Below are 20,456 nucleotides of genomic sequence, written 5' to 3' on the forward strand. Positions count from 1 at the left end.
GGGTCGGGTAGTACCGTAATATCTACTGTTGGAAAAAATCCCGTGTAAGTAAACCCAGGCAGTTGAAACCTCTGATGCTCAAGGCTCAACTGTATTTGCCCAGTTTGCTTCTAGAGCTCGTTTTATATATCCTCTGTACATTATGAATAAATATAAACATGCCTTACATCTTTATCATGAAGGAAAATGTTAAATATGCTGTGCGCTTGAGGAACTATGGAAGCCGCACAGCAAACGGAGATGGAGGAATGACCACGGTTCAGTGCCCTGATGGCGTGACGTTTACATTCAGCACGTGCAGCTTGAGTAGTAATGGCACAAATCAAACCAGAGGACAGATTCCACAGATCCTCTACTACAGGTAGGTGTGTGTATAGAGATCAGGGAGCTATTCTACAGTGGTAGAACATGTGCAATTTACTACCAAGGTACAAAACGCTAAATGGGCAGTGATAATTGAATTATATAGCGTATCTTCATTGCACTTGCTAATTTGTATAAAAAGATCTCATTTTCATATGTAAATTCAGTGTTTACTTTAAAATGTTCTTTGTCATTTCTTTAATATCTTTGAAATATTTATATACTGGGCATATGTGCTTGGGCATATGTGTTTGTTGTCACTCTTATAGTTTTGTGGTCTGCATTTTCTAATTTTAATGGAATTTATTCATTTTTTTTAAATACCAAAAGTTAATGATCAAATCATCTCTACCAAAGTACTGTTGTTACCTTGAACCAGTTATCCAGTCTGCAAAATATTTTGGTGTCTGTGAATCTAGTCCTTGGAGCCCTAGAATATATAATGATGTATTTCTAATATTTTTAACTAAAGCCATTCCTTAGGTAAACAGTGGAAAACAAAGAATTACAACAATTTTGAGTTAAAAAATACACTTTTAAATATACATTTCTCACTGAGTCTGAATTTTTCTTTTAGCGACTTAGCTGGAATCGTAGGTAGTAGTGAGTTCCATTCACCACGTTGGTCCTCAACCTGACTTGACATCAAATCACTGAAGTTGCATATCACTTTCAGAGGCTTACTGCTTCCTCTGTTTCCTTCGTAAACAGTCAAGAGGACACTGCCTAGGCACAAAATGTTTTTCCCTAGATGTAGATGATCTGCTTTCTTTCTCCATGTAAAATAGAATAGAAATAGTAGGCATTAAATAGCTACATAGTGGCATGTTGCTGCTGAGATACAAAAGCTTTCTAATCTTTTTACCCTAATGAAAAACCTTTTCTGTTACACAGCCCCACAGTAAACAGTACATTATTCGCTTTCTCAAAAAGTAGATTGGAAGCCATATCAGACACAAAAGAAGAGTTATATGTTTCGAAAAGCTGGAGAGCCCCTTAAAAACATCTGCTGTCCAGACTTTATATCTTACACAAAATACAGTGTTTTTGATATTTTAATATTTTCCACCAAGGTTTAAATATCTTCAGCTTTAATTTTTTTTTTTTTTTTTTTTTGCGGTACGCGGGCCTCTCACTGTTGTGGCCGCTCCCATTGCGGAGCACAGGCTCCGGACGCGCGGGCTCAGTGGTCGTGGCTCACGGGCCCAGCCGCTCCGCGGCATGTGGGATCTTCCCAGACCGGAGCACGAACCCATGTCCCCTGCATCGGTAGGCGGACTCTCAACCACTGCGCCACCAGGGAAGCCCAGCTTTAAATTTTAATTAATTAAGTTTTAAAAGATTAAAATCACTTGACCATTAAAACCATGCTACTCTGATGGCTCCCAAGTTTATATCTCTAGCTTCCATCTCCTCTGAGCCCTGGAATGAATATCCAGGTCCCTCTGATATCTTCATCTGAGTGACAGTAATGGAGATGGTGATGAGAGTTCCTATGTACTGAGCACTTCCTTTATGCCATGCGGTGCTCTGAGGGCATTCCTTGTCTTAGCTCAGTCAGTCCTCACAGGAACCCCTGTGAGGTGGGCAGTTTCCTATCCCTCCTTTACAGATGAGGGAACTGAGCCCTAGAGCGGCTCCACAACCTGCCTGAAGTCTCACTCATAGTAAATTATGGTCCTGGGGTTTGTAGGCAGGAAATTGGACTCCAGATGACCCACCTTTAACCACTGTACCACACACACGTCCTCTTTACGGTTGGCTAATAGACGTCTTAGTGGTACTAGTCCACAGTCCTCCTCCCCACCCACAGGTACAGGTACAGCAAACACCTTGGGGGCATTCTTGACATCCCTCTTTCCCTCACACTTTACGTCAGTAAGTCTTGGCAGCCGTACTTTTAAAATGTCCTACATCTAACCTTTTCTACCGCTCCCATAATTAACAGTCTAGCCCAAACCATCACGCCAACCTGGGTAGCTACCTGGATAACTGGATCTTAGAGGAAATAGCTTCCAAACAAGTCTCCCTCCTTTCACTGCTGCTCTCCTACAGTCTGTCCTCCACCGCACAGCCAGAGTGATCTTAGAGAAATGTAAATTGTATCAAGTTCTGCCCTTGCTCACATTCCCCTCATAGCTTCCCCTTCCCATTCCAGGGTAAAATGTAAAGTCTTTACTGTGGTGTTTAAACCTCATGTGATCTGACTCCTATTTACCTTGCCCACCTGTCACCCTTCACTCTCCTTTCATTCTAGTCGCACACACTCTTTCTCCTTTCATTCCAGTTCAAGGAACTCACAAGATGGGTGAGTTCAAGGAATAGAATGAAGACATTCTGTCTTCATTCACCCATCTTGTTCCTGTCTGAACTTTTATCTTACTGTTCTTTTTGCCTGAATACTCTTCTCTCAGCTCAGATCTTTTTTAACACAATTCAGGCTTTGTTTAAATAGCAGTTCCATCATGATCTTATTTAAAATAACTTTGTGCCCTTATCTGGCTTTATTTTTCTTTGAAGCCCTATTACTCCTTAAAACTGTGTAGCTCTATATTTACTTTTTTTAACTGGAACTTTTTTAACTTAAATGAGCTGTGATCCAGATATGATTCCTAGAGTTAGATCGTGTTTTACCCGCCATGTAAAATGATCTCATGTGTTACTTACGTTATAGGAGTGAATTCGATGGAGATTTACAATCTCAACTTCTGAGTAAAGCCAATGAAGAAGATAAAAACTGTAGCAGAGCTCTCTCTGTGGTAAGCACTGTTGTTCGAGCTGCAAAAGACCTCTTGCACAGAGCTCTTGCCGTGGATGGTAAGACTTCTCTTTTACTTCCTTAATAGTCATATTTTAGATTCTTTATTCCCCAGCTTATGCACAGAGCTACTGAAGAAGAACCATCTTGTAGAATCCCAGAAGGTTTTATTCATTATAGATCTACACATATACGTACATTAATTTGCGATCAGCCATACTCCATACACCAATGCAGAATTTTTTAGAATGTTCAGAAGTAATGATTTTACACTGTAGTTTTCTTAGTTAGCCCATTAAGAGAAAAACTCTTGGTTAAACTGAGTCTTTGCTTCTTTCAGTAGTCAAAAAAATTTCGTTTTCTCCTTTAGGCCTGTTTTTCTTTCTCTGTGTTCTATTTCTAGCAATAGTATCACCATTCATGCAAAGGTCTGGGTAATCCCAAACATCTCCCCAGATTCACTTGTCTCATTTGAGTTCTGTAAATTCTTCCACTGGAAGTTCTGCAGTTCGTATTCTCCTCTCTATCTGTTCCCCCATAGTTCAAGTTGCCATGGTTCAAGCACATGTCCTCTTTTTCATGGGTTGATAACATCCTAATAATCTCCCTGCCACCTTTCCCCCACTCCCCATCTAGTTATCTAGTCATCTTCCACACTGGCAGCAGAGTTACATTTACAAAAACATTACTGTTAGCTATAACATTTGTTCCTAAATGTAGTTGCACATCAGAATCACCTGAGAAACTTGCTGAAAATAAAGAATATTTGGTCCATCCAAACTAGGGGTTTAGGCTGAACTAAGAAACTGTTGCCCAGCCTACTCTGATGCAACAGCAGATCTAGAAACAAGTATTTGGAAATAATTGGCCTTCAATATAAAGGTCTTCATAACGTAGATTCAACTTATCTTCCCAGCACCATGTTCATGGAGAAATAATTAAAATGTTCATCAGCAAAGTGCTTTTTCCTTGGAAAAAATAGAAGGCAATATAGCTAATAACAGCAAACATTTTTGGAGTACTTAATATGTGCAGGCATTGTTCTAAGCATTTTACATGTATTAACTCACTGGATCATCACAACATCCAGTGAGGGAAGTATTGTTATCCTGTCTTACAGATGAGTAACCTGCACACAAAGATTACGTAGTTTGCCTAATGACAGAAATATAGCTATGTGTTGCACCAAGATTAGTGGTTTAAAATCATGACTGTTACCCTAAGTTCTAATTCTGGCTCTGTCATTTTACAGGTGTATGATTTTGGATAATATACTTAAACACCGTGTGCCTTGGTTTCCACTTCTAAAAGGGGCGATAATAAAAGTACCTTATTGTAAGGATTAATTGAGATAATGTATGTAAAGCCCTTAGAGTAGTGCCAGGTCCTTTATAAGCACTCAATCAATGTCAACTATAATTTTACTCAAGAGACTAGAATACAGGCTTAGTACAGCATATATACATTACAATGAAATTACCTTCTAACTATAGTTTTAATGCCTTTTTTAGCTGATGACATTCCAGAACTGCTTAGCTCTTCCAGTCTGTTTTCCATGCTGCTTCCCCTTATTATAGCCTACATAGGACCAGTAGCTGCTGCTATTCCCAAGGTGTGTGATTTAATTCTCTAACTTTGAATCTTTTTTGTAAATATAATTTTATTTAGACTTTATATCTTTCCTTTAAAACTACTTCAATATTTGAGGCATCTGGGTTACAGGTAACAAGCAGGTAGACATGTAAATGGTAGAAGTTATTAGTTAAATAACTAATTCTCTGATCTTAGTATTGTTTACTGGATTACCATGCTTACTTATTGGCTTTACATTTGAAGAACTTGGGAATAGGAAATATATTTTAGAATATGATATGTAAGGAAAGCTTAAATTCACTGAGATCTTTAAAAGTTATAATGTTGATGCCAAATCTCCATTTTGAATAAAAATAACAATGTTAAAGGATAGGAGTGTTGTAAAATTGTGAAATATTCAAGACGTGGAAGAAATTATAAACTACTGATTCTTTGGCATAATTAAATTTGAGTAAAACCTAGTTTACTGCAGGTCCCGAAAAGGCAGAAGGGTTTAAAAATATGGACTAGGCTATATGTAACATCTAAGATAAATTTAAGATAAGTCTTTTTTTTTTCTTTCCATAGAACAGATTTCTCTTTGAATGAAAACTTAGCTAGAAGAAACTCTAAATAGAAATTCCGATTAATAAGTATAACCAACAATTATAGTAATTAATCTTCTTAAAGCAACTTTCACACTTATCTCATTTAATCATTTTTTTTTTTATACTAGGTGGCTGTAGAAGTCTTTGGCCTTGTCCAACAGTTGCTTCCTTCAGTTGCCATTCTGAATCAGAAGTATGCACCCCCTGCATTCAATCCTAATCAGTCAACAGATAGCACCACAGGAAACCAGCCTGAACAAGGCCTCTCTGCCTGTACAACCTCTAATCACTATGCTGTCATAGAGAGCGAGCACCCTTATAAGCCTGCATGTGTGATGCACTACAAGGTGGGCACCAGTTCCTAGGGACAGTTTAAACTTAAAACTTGATTTGATGTTCTATACTGATATCTCAAAGGATACTTGGTCTCTGTTCAAGTATAACTTCTATATGTAAATAAAAAGAATCAGCAGGTGGTTAGACACTGTCAAATGCACACCAGGGTTTAAGACAGTCTTTACTGTTAAAGAGTATAGTTTTATAGGGTTTAGGAAAGTTGTTCTCATACCTTTTTGTAAGTACAGGGCATGTGTAGTGCTCAACTGCCAGTTATGTATTGTAATAGTGGATATCAGCATTAAAATTTAAAAACCACTTTTTTTGAACTGATATTATTTGTACCACAGCCTGAGCTCTAAAAATTTACATACCCAGTGTAGGATTTAAAATACTATACATAATGTTAAAATGTACCTATAAAATATTTATAAGTATAATGTTGTTATTATAGAGTATCCAAAATCCTATTCCTTGCTTTCTAAATTGTATCACTTAAATTAAGGGAGAGCAAGAAAATTTGTCCACTTAAATTAATTAGAAGTTTAAGTTTTATGTGCTTGTAAAATATTCAGCTTTTTATTGTAGAATATGGTAAACATATGAAAGGTCAGCCTAGTACAGTTTACCCCTTTTCTCCATCATCCCAGATTCAGCTGTTATCAACTCTTGGTCAGACCTCTTTCATTTATTCCTCACCCTCTTTGTCCCTTTCACATTCATGGATTTTTCATTATGTATCTCAAAATGTAAGGACCTGTAAAAAATAACCATGTTATTATCACACTTAAAAGAACGAATAATTCCTTTAGGTTATCAAATGTGCGCATTTTAAGCTGTTTGAATTAGAATCCAAATAAGATTCATACATTGTGATTGGTTATGTCTCTTAAGTCTCTTTTAATCTGTTGATCCCCCTCCATCTCTCTCTTTTTTGTTTCCTTGAATTTTATTTAAGAAACTGGATCATGTGTTTTTTTGATAGGATCCTCTTCAGCTTGACTCCTGAGTCCTTTAGACACACCCCTTGTAGTCATTCATAACATCCTCACTCACTGGTGTAAGATGTTATAAGATGTTACAGGCTCTGGTATAAGACGTTATAAGAGCTTACACATTTCCTGCCTCAAATCTGAAACCCACCATTTTTTCAAAGTGCCGTGATTCCTTTAAATGGTAATGAGTCTTTAAAAGCCAAAAATATAGCACTGGGAATGCTCATTTCTCCTGGGCTGTCATTGTTTCTAGGTATTTATAGTGTATAGAACTAGTACATACACTCACACATAAACACACACAGGCATATATTATTTGTATATATATTTATGTATGTGGGTGTATTTATGAACAGACACATCTACGTGTATACGTATTTTTTTAAAGATAAAATACCTCATGAGTTTGTACTGATGATACTCATTCAAAATAAGGACAACAGGATGTTACACCTGAATCTCCTTTCTCGTAAACCAAAAGTTCCTGTTCTCGATGGCACTGGGAATGTTAGAATTAGAAAATCACTTAATTATGCATTCACTCTTTGTGTGTGTGTGTGTGTGTGTGTGTGTGTGTGTGTGTGTGTTTTGTCTTTTGGGCATATTCCCAACTAGGAAGTACAGAGAAATGACCATGTTTTCAAAGTAAGTGGGTATGGTCAACTACTGTGTTTTAAAGTAAATTGGAATAATCCCTCTCTCTGTGATTATGCCGCTAATGGGATGTACATTTGGCATCATTTATTTTATTTCATTCTAGATTTTTAGGAATTGCTTTTTAAGTTTTGTTTGATAATAGTTCAGTTACATAGTTTTAAGTCAAATCTGTAAAACAAAGTGTATTCAAAGAAATCTAGCTTTTATCTCTGTCCCCTCATTCTGTTCCCTTCTTCCCTGTCATGTCTTCTTCTCAGGTAACATTTCATATTATTATAATTTTATAGTTTAGCCTTCCATTATTTCTTTTAATGTAAGCATAGACACACAAATACAGATGCAGATGTGTGTGTGTATTCATTCCTCATGTTTCTCAACTTTTTATTTCGAAGAATTTCAAACCTGTATAAAAAAGTAATAAGATTTGTGCAGTGAACACCCCCATATGCCCTTCACTTGGCTTTGTTAGTTAACATTTTGCCATGATTGTTTTATTTATCTATATTTATTATTGTCAGACCATTTAAGAGCCGGTTGCAAACATCATGAACCCTCACCTTGTTCCTAAGAACAGTGAAGTTCTCTGTATAACCCTAATGTACCAGTGGAATTTAGGAAATGTAACATTGAAACAGAGTTATTACCACAATAAAGAGTAGTAGTATATCATGTTATAAGCCATTTTTTCCCAACAATGGTGTTCATAGAATCTTTTTAAACCCAGACCGGGATCCTATCAGGTTCAAACATTGCATTTAGTTGTCAGGCCTCTTTGATCTCTTTTAATCTGCAGTAGTTCCTCAGCCTTCCTTCGTCTTTTATGACATTGGCATTTTTGAAGAACACAATCAGTGGTTTTGTAAAAATATCCTTTTTATTTGGATGTAATTGATTTTTTTTTAATGATTAGATTCACGTTGTGCGTTTTGGGTGGCAACACCACGTAAGCGATGTCCTGTTCTCCTCAGTGCATCCCATCAGGAAGTACTTAGTCACTTGATTAAGGTGATAGCTCCACCAAAAAAAAATCTTTTTTTCCCTTTGAAAGTGTCTATGGGTAGATATCTATGGGTTAGAGACTGTGTAAAAAATACTGTCTCGGGCTTCCCTGGTGGCGCAGTGGTTGGGAGTCCGCCTGCCAATGCAGGGGACGTGGGTTCGTGCCCCGGTCTGGGAGGATCCCACATGCCACGGAGCGGCTGGGCCCGTGAGCCATGGCCGCTGAGCCTGCACGTCCGGAGCAACGGGAGAGGCCACAACAGTGAGAGGCCCGTGTACCAGAAAAAAAAAAAAAAAAAAATATATATATATATATATATACGGCCTTTCAACAAATTTTAGTATCCATTGGTTATCCTTACCCAAATCATTCATTACTATAAAGACGGTGGCTTTCTAATTCTATTATTCCTCCCAGCTGGTGTTCTGTTGTAAAGGAGAATTTTCCCATCCCTTCCCCTTTAAAAATTTATTTATTTATTTATTTTATGTGTTTATATCAATATGGACTCAAAGATTCTCTTTTTTGCTCAGTGTTATAATCCTTTGCTGTCATTCAGTTTGATGCTCAAATTTTAATTGATTTGTCCAGGGAAAATCGGTTCAAGCTGGATTCTGTGTCCTCCTTCTGTGTTTTCATCAGATTTTGAGCACTTCTTCTTAGTTGTAGTCAACACCACTGAGGTCTTTTCTTTATACCCTTTTCATTTACGTATGCCACTGTGAATAATAATAATATTGAATATTATATAAAATTAACAGTTTCTTTGCAAAAATTTTGTCTTTTGTTAATCCCACTGACATTAGGATAATCAAAGTACTTCATTCAGACGTTGCTTGGGGTAGTTCATTTTATGTATATGTGTAAGTGGGTATGTGATCAGTTTAATGTAAAGTTAGGCTTATTTTTTTATTTGTACTTAATTTTTATGAGTCTTTTTCCTATCCTAGTTGATTTAATTTTACTTTTAAAATATGTGAAATATTAATATGGCTCCAGAAATAAAATTATACAAAACAACATACTCAGAATTATAAGTCTTTTTCCTTCTCTGCTTCTCACTTACTCCAGTAAGTATCCTGGTGTATCCTTCCTGCGTTCTTTTTTGGAAAAAATCAGAACGATAGATAGATTGATTTAGTTGTAGTATTATTTTCCATCTTTATTTTTAAAAGGTAGCACACTATGTATACTACTTCGTACTTTGCTTTTTAAATTTAACACTGTGTATAGAAATCTCTCCATATCCATTTAAAGAGACCATCCTCATTCCTTTTTTACAGCCTCATAGTTCTCCACTGTAAAGACCTATCATAGTTTATCTTATGTGGTGAGCATCTGGGGTGTTTTCATTTTTTTGCAATGAATAACTTTGTGCCTGTGTTTAGAGTTTTTTGTTTGTTTTTTTTGTTTCCATATTGTTAGAAGCATTTCTTCAAAGTAAACTCCTAGAAGTGGGATGGCTGAGTTAACAAATATAGAATGAGGAGCCTTGTGCTCAGTAGATCTGGGATTGCTGATTCAGAGGGTGAATGCATATGTAGCTTTGCTAGATGTTGACAGTTCCCTTCCATAGAAGTTATGTCTCTCTTTTTTTTTTTTTAGTATTTTGTTTATTTATTTGGTTACTCGGGGTCCTAGTTGCAGCAGGCAGGCTCCTTAGTTGTGGCATGCAAACTCCTAGTTGCAGCATGCATGCGGGATCCAGCTCCCCGACCAGGGATCGAACCCTGGGCCCCCTGCACTGGGAGTGTGAAGTCCCACACACTGCACTACCAGGGAAGTCACAGAAGTTATGTCTTTTTGTGTCCCACCAACAATGTATGAGAATGTTTGTTTTCTCTCAGCCTCCCCAAAAGAGTTTGTGGTTAAATTTTGGGCCTTTTGCCAATATAATGGAAGGAATGGTGGGAAAATGGTGTCTCAGTTTAGTTTTAATTTACGTTTATGTTATTATGAATAAAGTTGAGCTTTTTATTTAAATAGAGATTGTAAAAAATCCTCTACTAAAAATATTTGCCATCGTCCGAGGTAATTTTTTTTTAGATTAATATAATATTTAGGAAATTTCTTAAGGTTTATATCATGTCCTGCAACCAGTTCATAGTTTACTACTTGACATGGTCCTACTTAGCTGTAATTTGACTACCATTACAGCATTCCTTCTACCATAATGGTGACAGAAGCTTAAAAGTGGCCTTAAAAATATATATAATTATGTGCCATCATAATCTCATATATACAGTAAAATTTCAGGTTAGGAAAATATAAAAATCTAGGCTTTTATCAAGTGTATAAGTGTGTGTGTATTTATATTTATTCTCATAATATATGAAGTTACAAAGTTTTTTTGTTAATGAAAAGAAACACTTGTAATGGATACTATGAATGGTAGATAACCTAAAAGTGACTAAAACCTTACATGTTAATGATTTATTAATTTCCATCAATGTATCTTTATATTTTACCTATCAAATTATATTGTGAGTTACCGACTTACATTCCTTAAATGCATACTGACTGAAGTGGAAAATTTATTATATAAATTCTTCCAGAGGAAAGTCAGATAGCTGAATGTTTATGGAAATTAAGCAGCTTTGTAATTGTTTTTCTAATGATATCAGTGTGTACTTAAAAACATTAATGCAAATATTAGATAGAAAGCAATAGATATTTCAAGTGAGGAGTCGAGGCAATTGATACTGACCATTAATACCTTGATTTCTGATCATTTAATTCCTTACTTAAAACTTATTTTACAGTATGTTGAAGGCATCATCTTTACAGTATGATGTCCTGTTTCTAAACTAGACAAAATGCTAAAATCTGATTCATCTTGTGCGAGTGACTTTTTGCCTGTTGACCTCAGGTGACATTCCCAGAGTGTGTACGGTGGATGACAATAGAGTTTGACCCTCAGTGTGGTACTGCACAGTCAGAAGATGTCCTCCGCTTGTTGATTCCTGTCAGAACTGTTCAGAATTCAGGATATGGACCAAAATTGACATCTGTTCATGAAAATCTTAATTCCTGGATAGAATTAAAGAAATTTTCAGGATCCTCTGGGTGGCCTACCATGGTTTTAGTGTTGCCAGGTAAGTTATTTTTTTTCTTTTTTGTTTTATATGGTAAACTATATGCATTTATGATAATTATGTTTAGTAAGGATACATCATTGAAAATGTTTATTTAATTTTTAGAAGAATTTCTTCAAGACCTGCTCTGTATCTGGATTGCAGTTGGGTAGTAAAGAAGACTCTCTGGGCATGGGGCATAACATGACCAAGTTTTAGGAAAGAGAATGTTTTGAGGATCTTGTGAGAAGAGATTAGCTTGACAAAAGCAGAGAGTTAATACTGAGCAGTGGCTCTCTGTATAGTTGGGGCCAAACTATAGAAAAAGTGGATCAGGTATTTTATTTTCCCAGTAAGTGCTAAAATTTGAGAAGTTACCAAGGACTTCTTCCTTTCAAGAGAACTGGTGAACCACCGAACCCACTGAGTTATGTGAAGTTATTGTTTTCGAGCTTGAGGGTGTATGTGGCCGGGTGGGTGGAGGCACTTTTGCTATTACAGTCTGTTGTTTTTTTTAACCAATTAACCATAACTACTCTTGTGATCTCTCAAACTAATAGCCAATTTGAATTTAGAAACTTCTTTCTTCTAGTCTGAGCTGCCTTGTTTGTTTGTGGAAAAATCAGACAAAGCCAGATTTTAGCCTAGAGAGGATTGCTCACTCTGAAACAGAAGAGGCTAACCTAGGTCACCTTAGTAGTTGACGGATAATTGACAGTTATCACTTGTGTGTAACTTAAGACATGTGATTAAGGAGAATTAGATCATAAAGAAAACAAACAACTGGCATGGTTCTATTGTTTATACTGTCGTTTTTAAGCACAGCTTTGTTCAATTAGATATAGGGACCCAAAAAAAGGACTTGGTTTTTTTAGTACCTGATTTGTATTGCTACCTATCTTGAGATAGATAAAAGTAAGGAAATTTTGATAAAGTTGTTTCAGATTTTGAACTCAATGTTAGCTTTTTTCTTAGGAAATGAGGCCCTTTTTTCACTGGAGACTGCATCAGATTATGTGAAAGATGACAAAGCTTCTTTCTATGGTTTCAAATGTTTTGCAATTGGATATGAGTTTAGCCCTGGACCTGATGAGGTGAGGATGAATTATCTTCTCATTCTGTTAAGGAAGATTGTGTTTCTAAGGGCTGCTGTTGACTTAAATTGTGTTGCTCTCTGTATTCAAGAAGTCTGAAATTTATTTTAAGCTAGAGTGTATAATTTAAAATACTCTGTAGTTTAATTTTGTGCAGTGGTCTGGTTTTGCTACTTTTAATATGTGAACAGAATGGAGTCTGTGCAACATGACCCAGCCTTTAAAGACTTAGTATAGTTGTGCCTGTTCCAAACCTGCTCTGGTAGCTATACCTTTCTAAGTAAATTATAGAACCTAATTTCACCATGGGACTAACTTAGTATCTCTTCTAAATGTTTCAAATCATACAACAAAAAAAAAGTCAAGGTGAAAGAGTGATCATGTTCCTTCAAAGTAATGAATGAAAAATTCTTTGGACAATGAACCTGTAGGTCTGAAACTTACAACCAGCATGAGACATAATATTAAATCTCTTACAGTCTTAATTAACCATTAGCTCCTAACATATGCTTCCTTTTAGTTACAAACATTACACTTGAATGCAAGTCACATTTTTTTTGATAATCCACATCATCTTTCAAAAATTTCATCTTGCAAACATTTTTTAAACCATCTGATTTTGTTTTTGCAATTCTCCAGGGAGTCATTCAGTTGGAAAAAGAACTAGCCAATCTTGGTGGGGTTTGTGCAGCAGCTTTGATGAAAAAGGATCTAGCACTTCCTATTGGTAAGTGTGGTCAAGTACTCGGTGTTTGTTTATGATTTAAAAAAAAATTTAAGAATAGCATATGTTCATCACAGAACATTCTGAAAATAGATTAGCAAAATGAATTCAGTAGTCACATACATTCATGAGCAACTGCTTAATAAACTGGTTGTTTGGGTTTTTAAAATGGAGACTGAAGAGTATCTCTCTAGTTTTTTTATTCACACACATATATGCATACAAGCACTTTCTTATGTACATACATGCTATGCGCCAGGCCCTGGGTTAAGCACTGGAAATAGAGTATTAAACCAAAAGCTTGAGATATCTCTCAGAAATCCTAGTGGACATATCAGATAGGCGATTGGATGCTTATTGTCTGGAGCTCAGGGGACAAGTCAATAGAAATGTCATTTGGACGTAGTTGGCATTTAAAGACCGTATGAAAGAACAATATGAAAGATGAGCTAGGAAGAGAATGCAAATGAGAAAGAGAAAATAGCCAAGGGTCAAAGCTGGGACTTGTCAAAATTTCAGAGACCAATGGAACAGGAGGAAGAGGCTGCAGGAAAGACTGAAGCAGCAGCCAATGAGGTAGATGTAAAACCTCAGGAGAGTGTATATTGGTGGGATTTTTTAATGAAACTGAGAAAGCAATTAAAATTTGTCATTGGGTTAAACTTGTTGGCTATTTATATACTCAAGAAGAAATACATATGTATCAGTAAAAGGAGAGAAGTATAAGGACTTTTAGAGTGGGGTGAGAGAATGGAAAGTCAGGAGGGGGAGTCAGGTTGAACGTAGATGGCTCTTTAGAAGAGTTTTCTTGTGATGCACAACAGAGCAATGAGGCAATGGCCAAAGAGTACCTATTTCTAGGATACGGAATTGTGTGGTACGTGAGTTGATTTATTATCAGAATTGTAAAAATGAAAATAAGGCTTAAAATATTAACTAATTCCATGATGTTTATCCATGGTCAAACATTTTATTTTTACAGTAGTTGGGAATAAAAGGCATTATTATTGTATTTCGCCAATTCTCACCTCCAAAGGTGCATCTGTATCTCCTCCCTCTGGGGCTACCCTTCCCACTTTATTCTTTCTTTCCTCCCTTCTCTTTCTTTACTCCTTTCTTCCCTATCTAATCCTTCTCCTCTTCCTGCTCCCTTCCACCCTTCTCTGTTCCCTTGTTCCTGCTTCGTGTTGACACATGATGAGGAAATGAGACATCTGTGTTCTATTCATATGAGGGAAAATGGCACAGCCTCTTTGAAGGAGATGTGTCAACAGCTATTCAAATTTTACATGCATGTAGCTTTTGATTTAGCAATTTTTTATGCATACTTGCACAAATGCTCAAAAAAGGTGTGTTGTAAGATAGATTAATATAGCAGTATTTGTGATTATAAAACCTAGAAGCAACCAAAATGCCTGTCATTTGGGATGTATGCAGCCTGTTAAAAAGCAGCAACAAAAAAGTAGACCTCTATGTCCTGGCCAAGGAAGATGTCCAAGTTATATTAATTAAGAATAGCAAGCTGCAGCAGAGGGTCCCATTTTTGTGAACATTATAGTGTAAGTATATAAATATATGTGTATGTACCCACAACGTACACATGTGTGTACGTTGACACATATGTACATACATATTATTTGCACACAAAATTTCTAGAACAATACATAAGAAACTGTTGACACTCTTTATCTTTGGAAGGGAGTGGTAGCAGAATTTTTCATTCTACACTTCTGCATACTTTGAATATTTCGCTTTGAATATCTATTACTTTAGTAGTAATATTTTATGAATTAATTAAACTATCAAAGAAAATTCAATAACTAAAATATATTCTACATAAAGCAGTAAAGGAGAAAATGGCTAGAGAATACAGTCACTATCTTACATTTTCCTCTAAGTAACTGTTGTTTACTAAAGGTAAAGCTCTTCTACAATATAACCAAACTAGAAAGGCTCAGATTCTGAAAATTCAGTTCCCTCATTTTTCTTTTTTTTTTTTTGTTCTAAAAGTAAATATGCTAAAGTCAAAAATACACATTTGTGTACATAAACATAGTATATATCTTTTAAAAATCCCTTGATGGTTGCTTTTTGAGTATTGTCTTGAGAATTACAGCTTATATTCACACTGAAAACAGCATTTGAAAATTTAAACCACTGAGATTTATCCAGAATGATAATAGTTCTCTTCAATTTGGAATATCAAATTTGTGGGAAAGATGTCATGAATGCAGAAGACTAGAAAGATAAACTAAGGATGAATATATTTTAGTAAACCTTTTCATTTACACAACAGGTAATGAATTAGAAGAAGACCTTGAAATTCTTGAAGAGGCTGCATTACAGGTATTGTCCTGATAATTGTAAGGGTAAACTTTGTACATTAATTTTAAGCAGAATTTTCACTCAGATCAACCTTATTTTTCTTGAACATAGCACTCATTCATGAAGTATTTCATTCCATAATTGGCAGTTATAGAGATAAATAACTCATAATTTCTCCCCTTGATTGGAGAGACCCACCACATGAGCCCGTGTTGTACTGTGTGGTGGGTGTTAACTCTGGAGTAAGGCGAAAGCCCTGCTGGAGGAAGAAGAGCTACCAAGTGCCAAGGGTCCAGGGGAAGGCTTTGCCCAGCATTGGACATTTAAATTGGATCTTGAAAGAAGTTTTATTGACCAGTTAGAAAAAGGGGGAAAAAGCTGTTAGTAATAGTAATTTAAATAACATCTGTAGAGCATGTTATAGTTTACCATGTCTTTGATGTTATTTGTCTATTTCTGCAATTACACTTTGAGGTTAGTATTTTCTCTTGTATCTTACAATTATAATAACTTCAGTTCAGAGACGTTTTGTGATTTATCTAAGAATTCAGCTAACTGGGAGATAAAGTCTAATATCCAGGTCTTCTAATATCAATACTTAGAGTTAGTGGTTTACATTTTATTTATTTTCTGAAATGAATCGATCACAGCAGTAATAATAAAAACAAACATTTATTTGATCTTAACTTTATCACTTACTATTCCAAACACTTTTCATATTTTTAACTTAGTCCTCACAGCAACCCTATGAATTAGAGACTCGTATTTACAGGTAAGGGAACTGAGGCACAGGGAACTTAAGTGGCCCAGAATCACACAGCTAGTAAGCAGCTGGGCTAGAATTTGACCTCTAGCAGTTTGGTGACAAAGTCCATGATCTTGATCACTGTGCTCTAATCATAGGGAGTCATGGTGTCCTCAATAATGTTAAGAAACGTCTGTGTCTTAAAAACCCACCAGCTTTTGTTTTTTTTTTCTTTTAAAAAAGTTAAATCTCTGTATTTTAAGATACAAAAAATAAAAATTAATTTAAAAAATATTTAATAAACATACTATGTGTCAGATAACATTCTAGCTAAGGAAAACCATCAAGTACCTCATATTATCATTACAGGGATTATTACGGCTTATAGAATGTCATTTAGGCCAGATATAAAGAGGTCTTTATTGTACCCCTGTAAAGAGAAAAGTGATTTCCCAAAGTACCCACCGTTTTGGCATGTAAGGTCATCACTGTGATGGTCTAACACCTACTGCTTGTTAGGCAGATGGTGGGCATTTAAATGTGTTATTTAATTTAAATTTTATAATAACCACGGAAGAGATATCATTTGATCACCAGTTTATACATTTCACTGATTCAGGAATGGTCAGTAACTTGTTAGCTCGAGAGCACACAGCAATAGCTTGTCCAGAGTCCGGATTTGACCTCAAGTCTGTTTGACTTTAAAGATTACGACTTTGAAATTGCATGGCTTATAGAATGCACAAGTTACTTGTGGTAGAAATTGATAGAAATGGAAATATAATCCTTCTCTATGAAAACTATTATGTTTTGAAATTTATTATATGGTCATTAAAAATTTTTCTAGAGTTTTAGCCCTTAAAGCAAGTCTTTCCAAAATATAAGGCTTGCTTCTCATATAGGTGAGAACTAAAATTTCAGTTTTATCTGCCTTTTTTTCTTAACTTTAATAAGGCTTACACAGGCTAATGCAGTGTATGTGCAGCCACAGTCAGACTTCCATCTACTTTTTGCCAAAGTCAAGACCTTGGTACCCACCTGCCCAAGAGAACAAACACAACGTACCCAGGATAGCTACCAGTAATGGAGACACAAAAAGAGGGAGACCTTTACAGCTGTCTTCGAAAGGGAGCCCTGGCCCTGGCAAAGAGGGACGTGGCACATGTAGAAAGCTAGAATGGGAGGAGATGCACCATTGCATCTAGCATGCAGATCTCTGATAAATCATTTCTTTTTTGAGGGAAGAAAGACACTGGAAATAGTATCCCAAGTTTTTCCCTCCTGAAAGTTTTCTACTTTATAGGCTAAAGGAGCACTGGGGCATGGGAAGAAAATTATTTCCCCATAAAGGCCTGTCTAAAATTGGGTGCAAATACAAAAAAATTCATGAAATTAAAGTTTTATATTTTAAAATATACAAATGTCAGATAGCCTTATCCACCAGAGGGCAGACAGCAGAATCAAGAAGAACTACAGTCCTGCACCTGTGGAATGAAAACCACATTCACAGAAAGACAGACAAAATGTAAAGGCAGAGGGCTATGTACCAGATGAAGGAACAAGATGAAACCCCAGAAAAACAACTAAATGAAGTGGAGATAGGAAACCTTCCAGAAAAAGAATTCAGAATAACGATAGTGAAGATGATCGAGCACCTCGGAAAAAGAATGGAGGCAAAGATCGAAAAGATGCAAGAAATGTTTAACAAAGACCCAGAAGAATTAAAGAACAAACAAATGGAGATGAACAATACAATAACTGAAATGAAAACTACACTAGAAGGAATCAGTAGCAGAATAACTGAGTCAGAAAAACAGATAAGTGACCTGGAAGACGGAATGGTGGAATTGACTGTCACGGCACAGAATAAAGAAAAAAAGAATGAAAAGAAATGAAGACAGCCTAAGAGACCTCTGGGACAACATTAAATGCACCAGCATTCGCATTATAGGGGTCCCAGAAGGAGGAGAGAGAAAGGACCTGAGGAAATATTTGAAGAGATTATAGTTGAAAGCTTCCCTAACATAGTAAAGGAAATAGCCACCCAAGTCCAGGAAGCACAGAGAGTTCCAGGTAGGATAAACCCAAGGAGGAGCATGCCAAGAAACACAGTAATCAAATTGACAAATATTAAAGACAAAGAAAAATTATTAAAAGCAATAAGAAAAAAAAAACAAATAACATACAAGGGAACTCCCATAAGGTTAACCCATAAGGTTAACAGCTGATTTCTCAGCAGAAACTCTACAAGACAGAAGGGAGTGACACGATACATTTAAAGTGATGAAAGGGAAGAACCCACAACCAAGATTACTCTGTCCAGCAAGGATCTCATTCAGATTCAATGGAGAAATCAAAAGCTTTACAGACGAGCAAAAGCTAAGAGAATTCAGCACCACGAAACCAGCTCTACAACAAATGCTACAGGAACTTCTCTAAGTGGGAAACACAAGAGAAGGAAAGGAACTACCAAAAAAACCCCAAAACAATTAAGAAAATGGTCATAGGAACATACATATCAATAATTACCTTAAATGTGAGTGGATTAAATGCTCTAAACAAAAGACACAGGCTTGCTGAATGGATACAAAAACAAGACCCATTTATATGCTGTCTACAAGAGACCCTCCTCAGACCTAGGGACACATACAGACTGAAAGTGAGGGGATAGAAAAAGATATTCCATGCAAATGGAAATCAAAAGAAAGCTGAAGGAGCAATGCTCATATCAGATAAAATAGACTTTAAAATAAAGAATGTTACAAGAGAAAAGGAAGGACACTACATAATGATCAAGGGATCAATCCAAGAAGAAGATGTAACAATTATAAATACATATGCACCCAACATAGGAGCACCTCAGTACATAAGGCAAATGCTAACAGCTGTAAAAGAGGAAAACGACAGTAACACAGTAATAGTGGGGACTCTTAACAGCGCACTTAGACCAGCGGACAGATCATCCAGGCAGAAAATTAATAAAACTCAAGCTTTAAATGACCCAATAAACCAGATAGATTTAATTGATATTTACAGGACATTCCATCCAAAAACAACAGGTTACACTTCCTTCTCAAGGGCACACAGAACATTCTCCAGGACAGATTTCATCTTGGGTCACAAATCAAGCCTTGGTAAATTTAAGAAAATTGAAATCCTATCAACCATCTTTTCCGACCACAACACTATGAGATTAGAAATCAGTTACAGGGAAAAAAACGTAAAAAACACAAACACATGGAGGCTAAACAATACATTACTAAATAACCAAGAGATCACTGAAGAAATCAAATGACAATGAAAACATGATGATCCAAAACCTATGGGATGCAGCAAAAGCAGGTCTAAGAGGGAAGTTTATCGCAATACACTTCTACCTCAAGAAACAAGAAAAATCTCAAATAAACAATCTAACCTTATACCTAAAGGAACTAGGGAAAGAAGAGCAAACAAAACCCAAAGTTAGTAGAAGGAAAGAAATCATAAAGATCAGAGCAGAAATAAATGAAATAGAAACAAAGAAAACAGTAGCAAAGATCAATAAAACTAAAAGCTGGTTCTTTGAGAAGGTAAACAAAACTGATAAACCTTTAGCCACACTCATCAAGAAAAAGAGGGAGAGGACTCAAATCAATAAAATTAGAAGTGAAAAAGGAGAAGTCACAACGGACACCACAGGAATACAAAGCATCATAAGAGACTACTACAGGCAACTCTATGCCAATAAAATGGACAACCTGGAAGAAATGGACAATTTCTTAGAAAAGTATAAATTTCCAAGAATGAACCAGGAAGAAATAGAAAATATGAACAGACCAATCACAAGTAATGAAATTGAAACTGGGATTAAAAATTTTACTACCAACAAAAGTCCAGGACCAGGTGGCTTCACAGGTGAATTCCATCAAACATTTAGAGAAGAACTAACAGCCATCCTTCTCAAACTCTTCCAAAAAATTTCAGAGGAAGGAGTGCTCCCGAACTCATTCTACCATCACCCTGATAACAAAACCAGACAAAGGTACTTCAAAAGAAGAAAATAACAGACCAATATCACTGATGAATACAGATGCAAAAAACCTCGACAAAATACTAGCAGATAGAATCCAACAACACATTAAAAGGATCATACACCATGATCAAGTGGGATTTATCCCAGCGATGCAAGAATTCTTCAATATGCACAAATCAATCAATGTGATACA

The 20,456-nt window shown here is 36.0% G+C and overlaps 1 protein-coding gene across 2 annotated transcripts in view; it reads left to right on the forward strand.

Moving 5' to 3' along the window:
- Positions 1 to 20,456, forward strand: part of MYCBP2 (MYC binding protein 2) — a gene marked incomplete at its 5' end in the record, with an annotated part of 273,021 nt that overhangs the window by 151,096 nt on the left and 101,469 nt on the right. For both annotated transcript variants that reach the window (XM_082675380.1, XM_082675381.1), the window contains 8 exons: positions 183 to 361; positions 3,038 to 3,180; positions 4,633 to 4,733; positions 5,430 to 5,648; positions 11,159 to 11,384; positions 12,339 to 12,457; positions 13,097 to 13,184; positions 15,478 to 15,527. In XM_082675380.1, coding sequence (XP_082531506.1) covers positions 183 to 361; positions 3,038 to 3,180; positions 4,633 to 4,733; positions 5,430 to 5,648; positions 11,159 to 11,384; positions 12,339 to 12,457; positions 13,097 to 13,184; positions 15,478 to 15,527 — 1,125 coding nt within the window. The remainder of the gene's footprint in view (positions 1 to 182; positions 362 to 3,037; positions 3,181 to 4,632; positions 4,734 to 5,429; positions 5,649 to 11,158; positions 11,385 to 12,338; positions 12,458 to 13,096; positions 13,185 to 15,477; positions 15,528 to 20,456) is intronic.

The sequence above is a fragment of the Grampus griseus genome (assembly GCF_964374135.1).
Source record: "Grampus griseus genome assembly, chromosome: 18".
Lineage (NCBI taxonomy): Eukaryota > Metazoa > Chordata > Mammalia > Artiodactyla > Delphinidae > Grampus > Grampus griseus.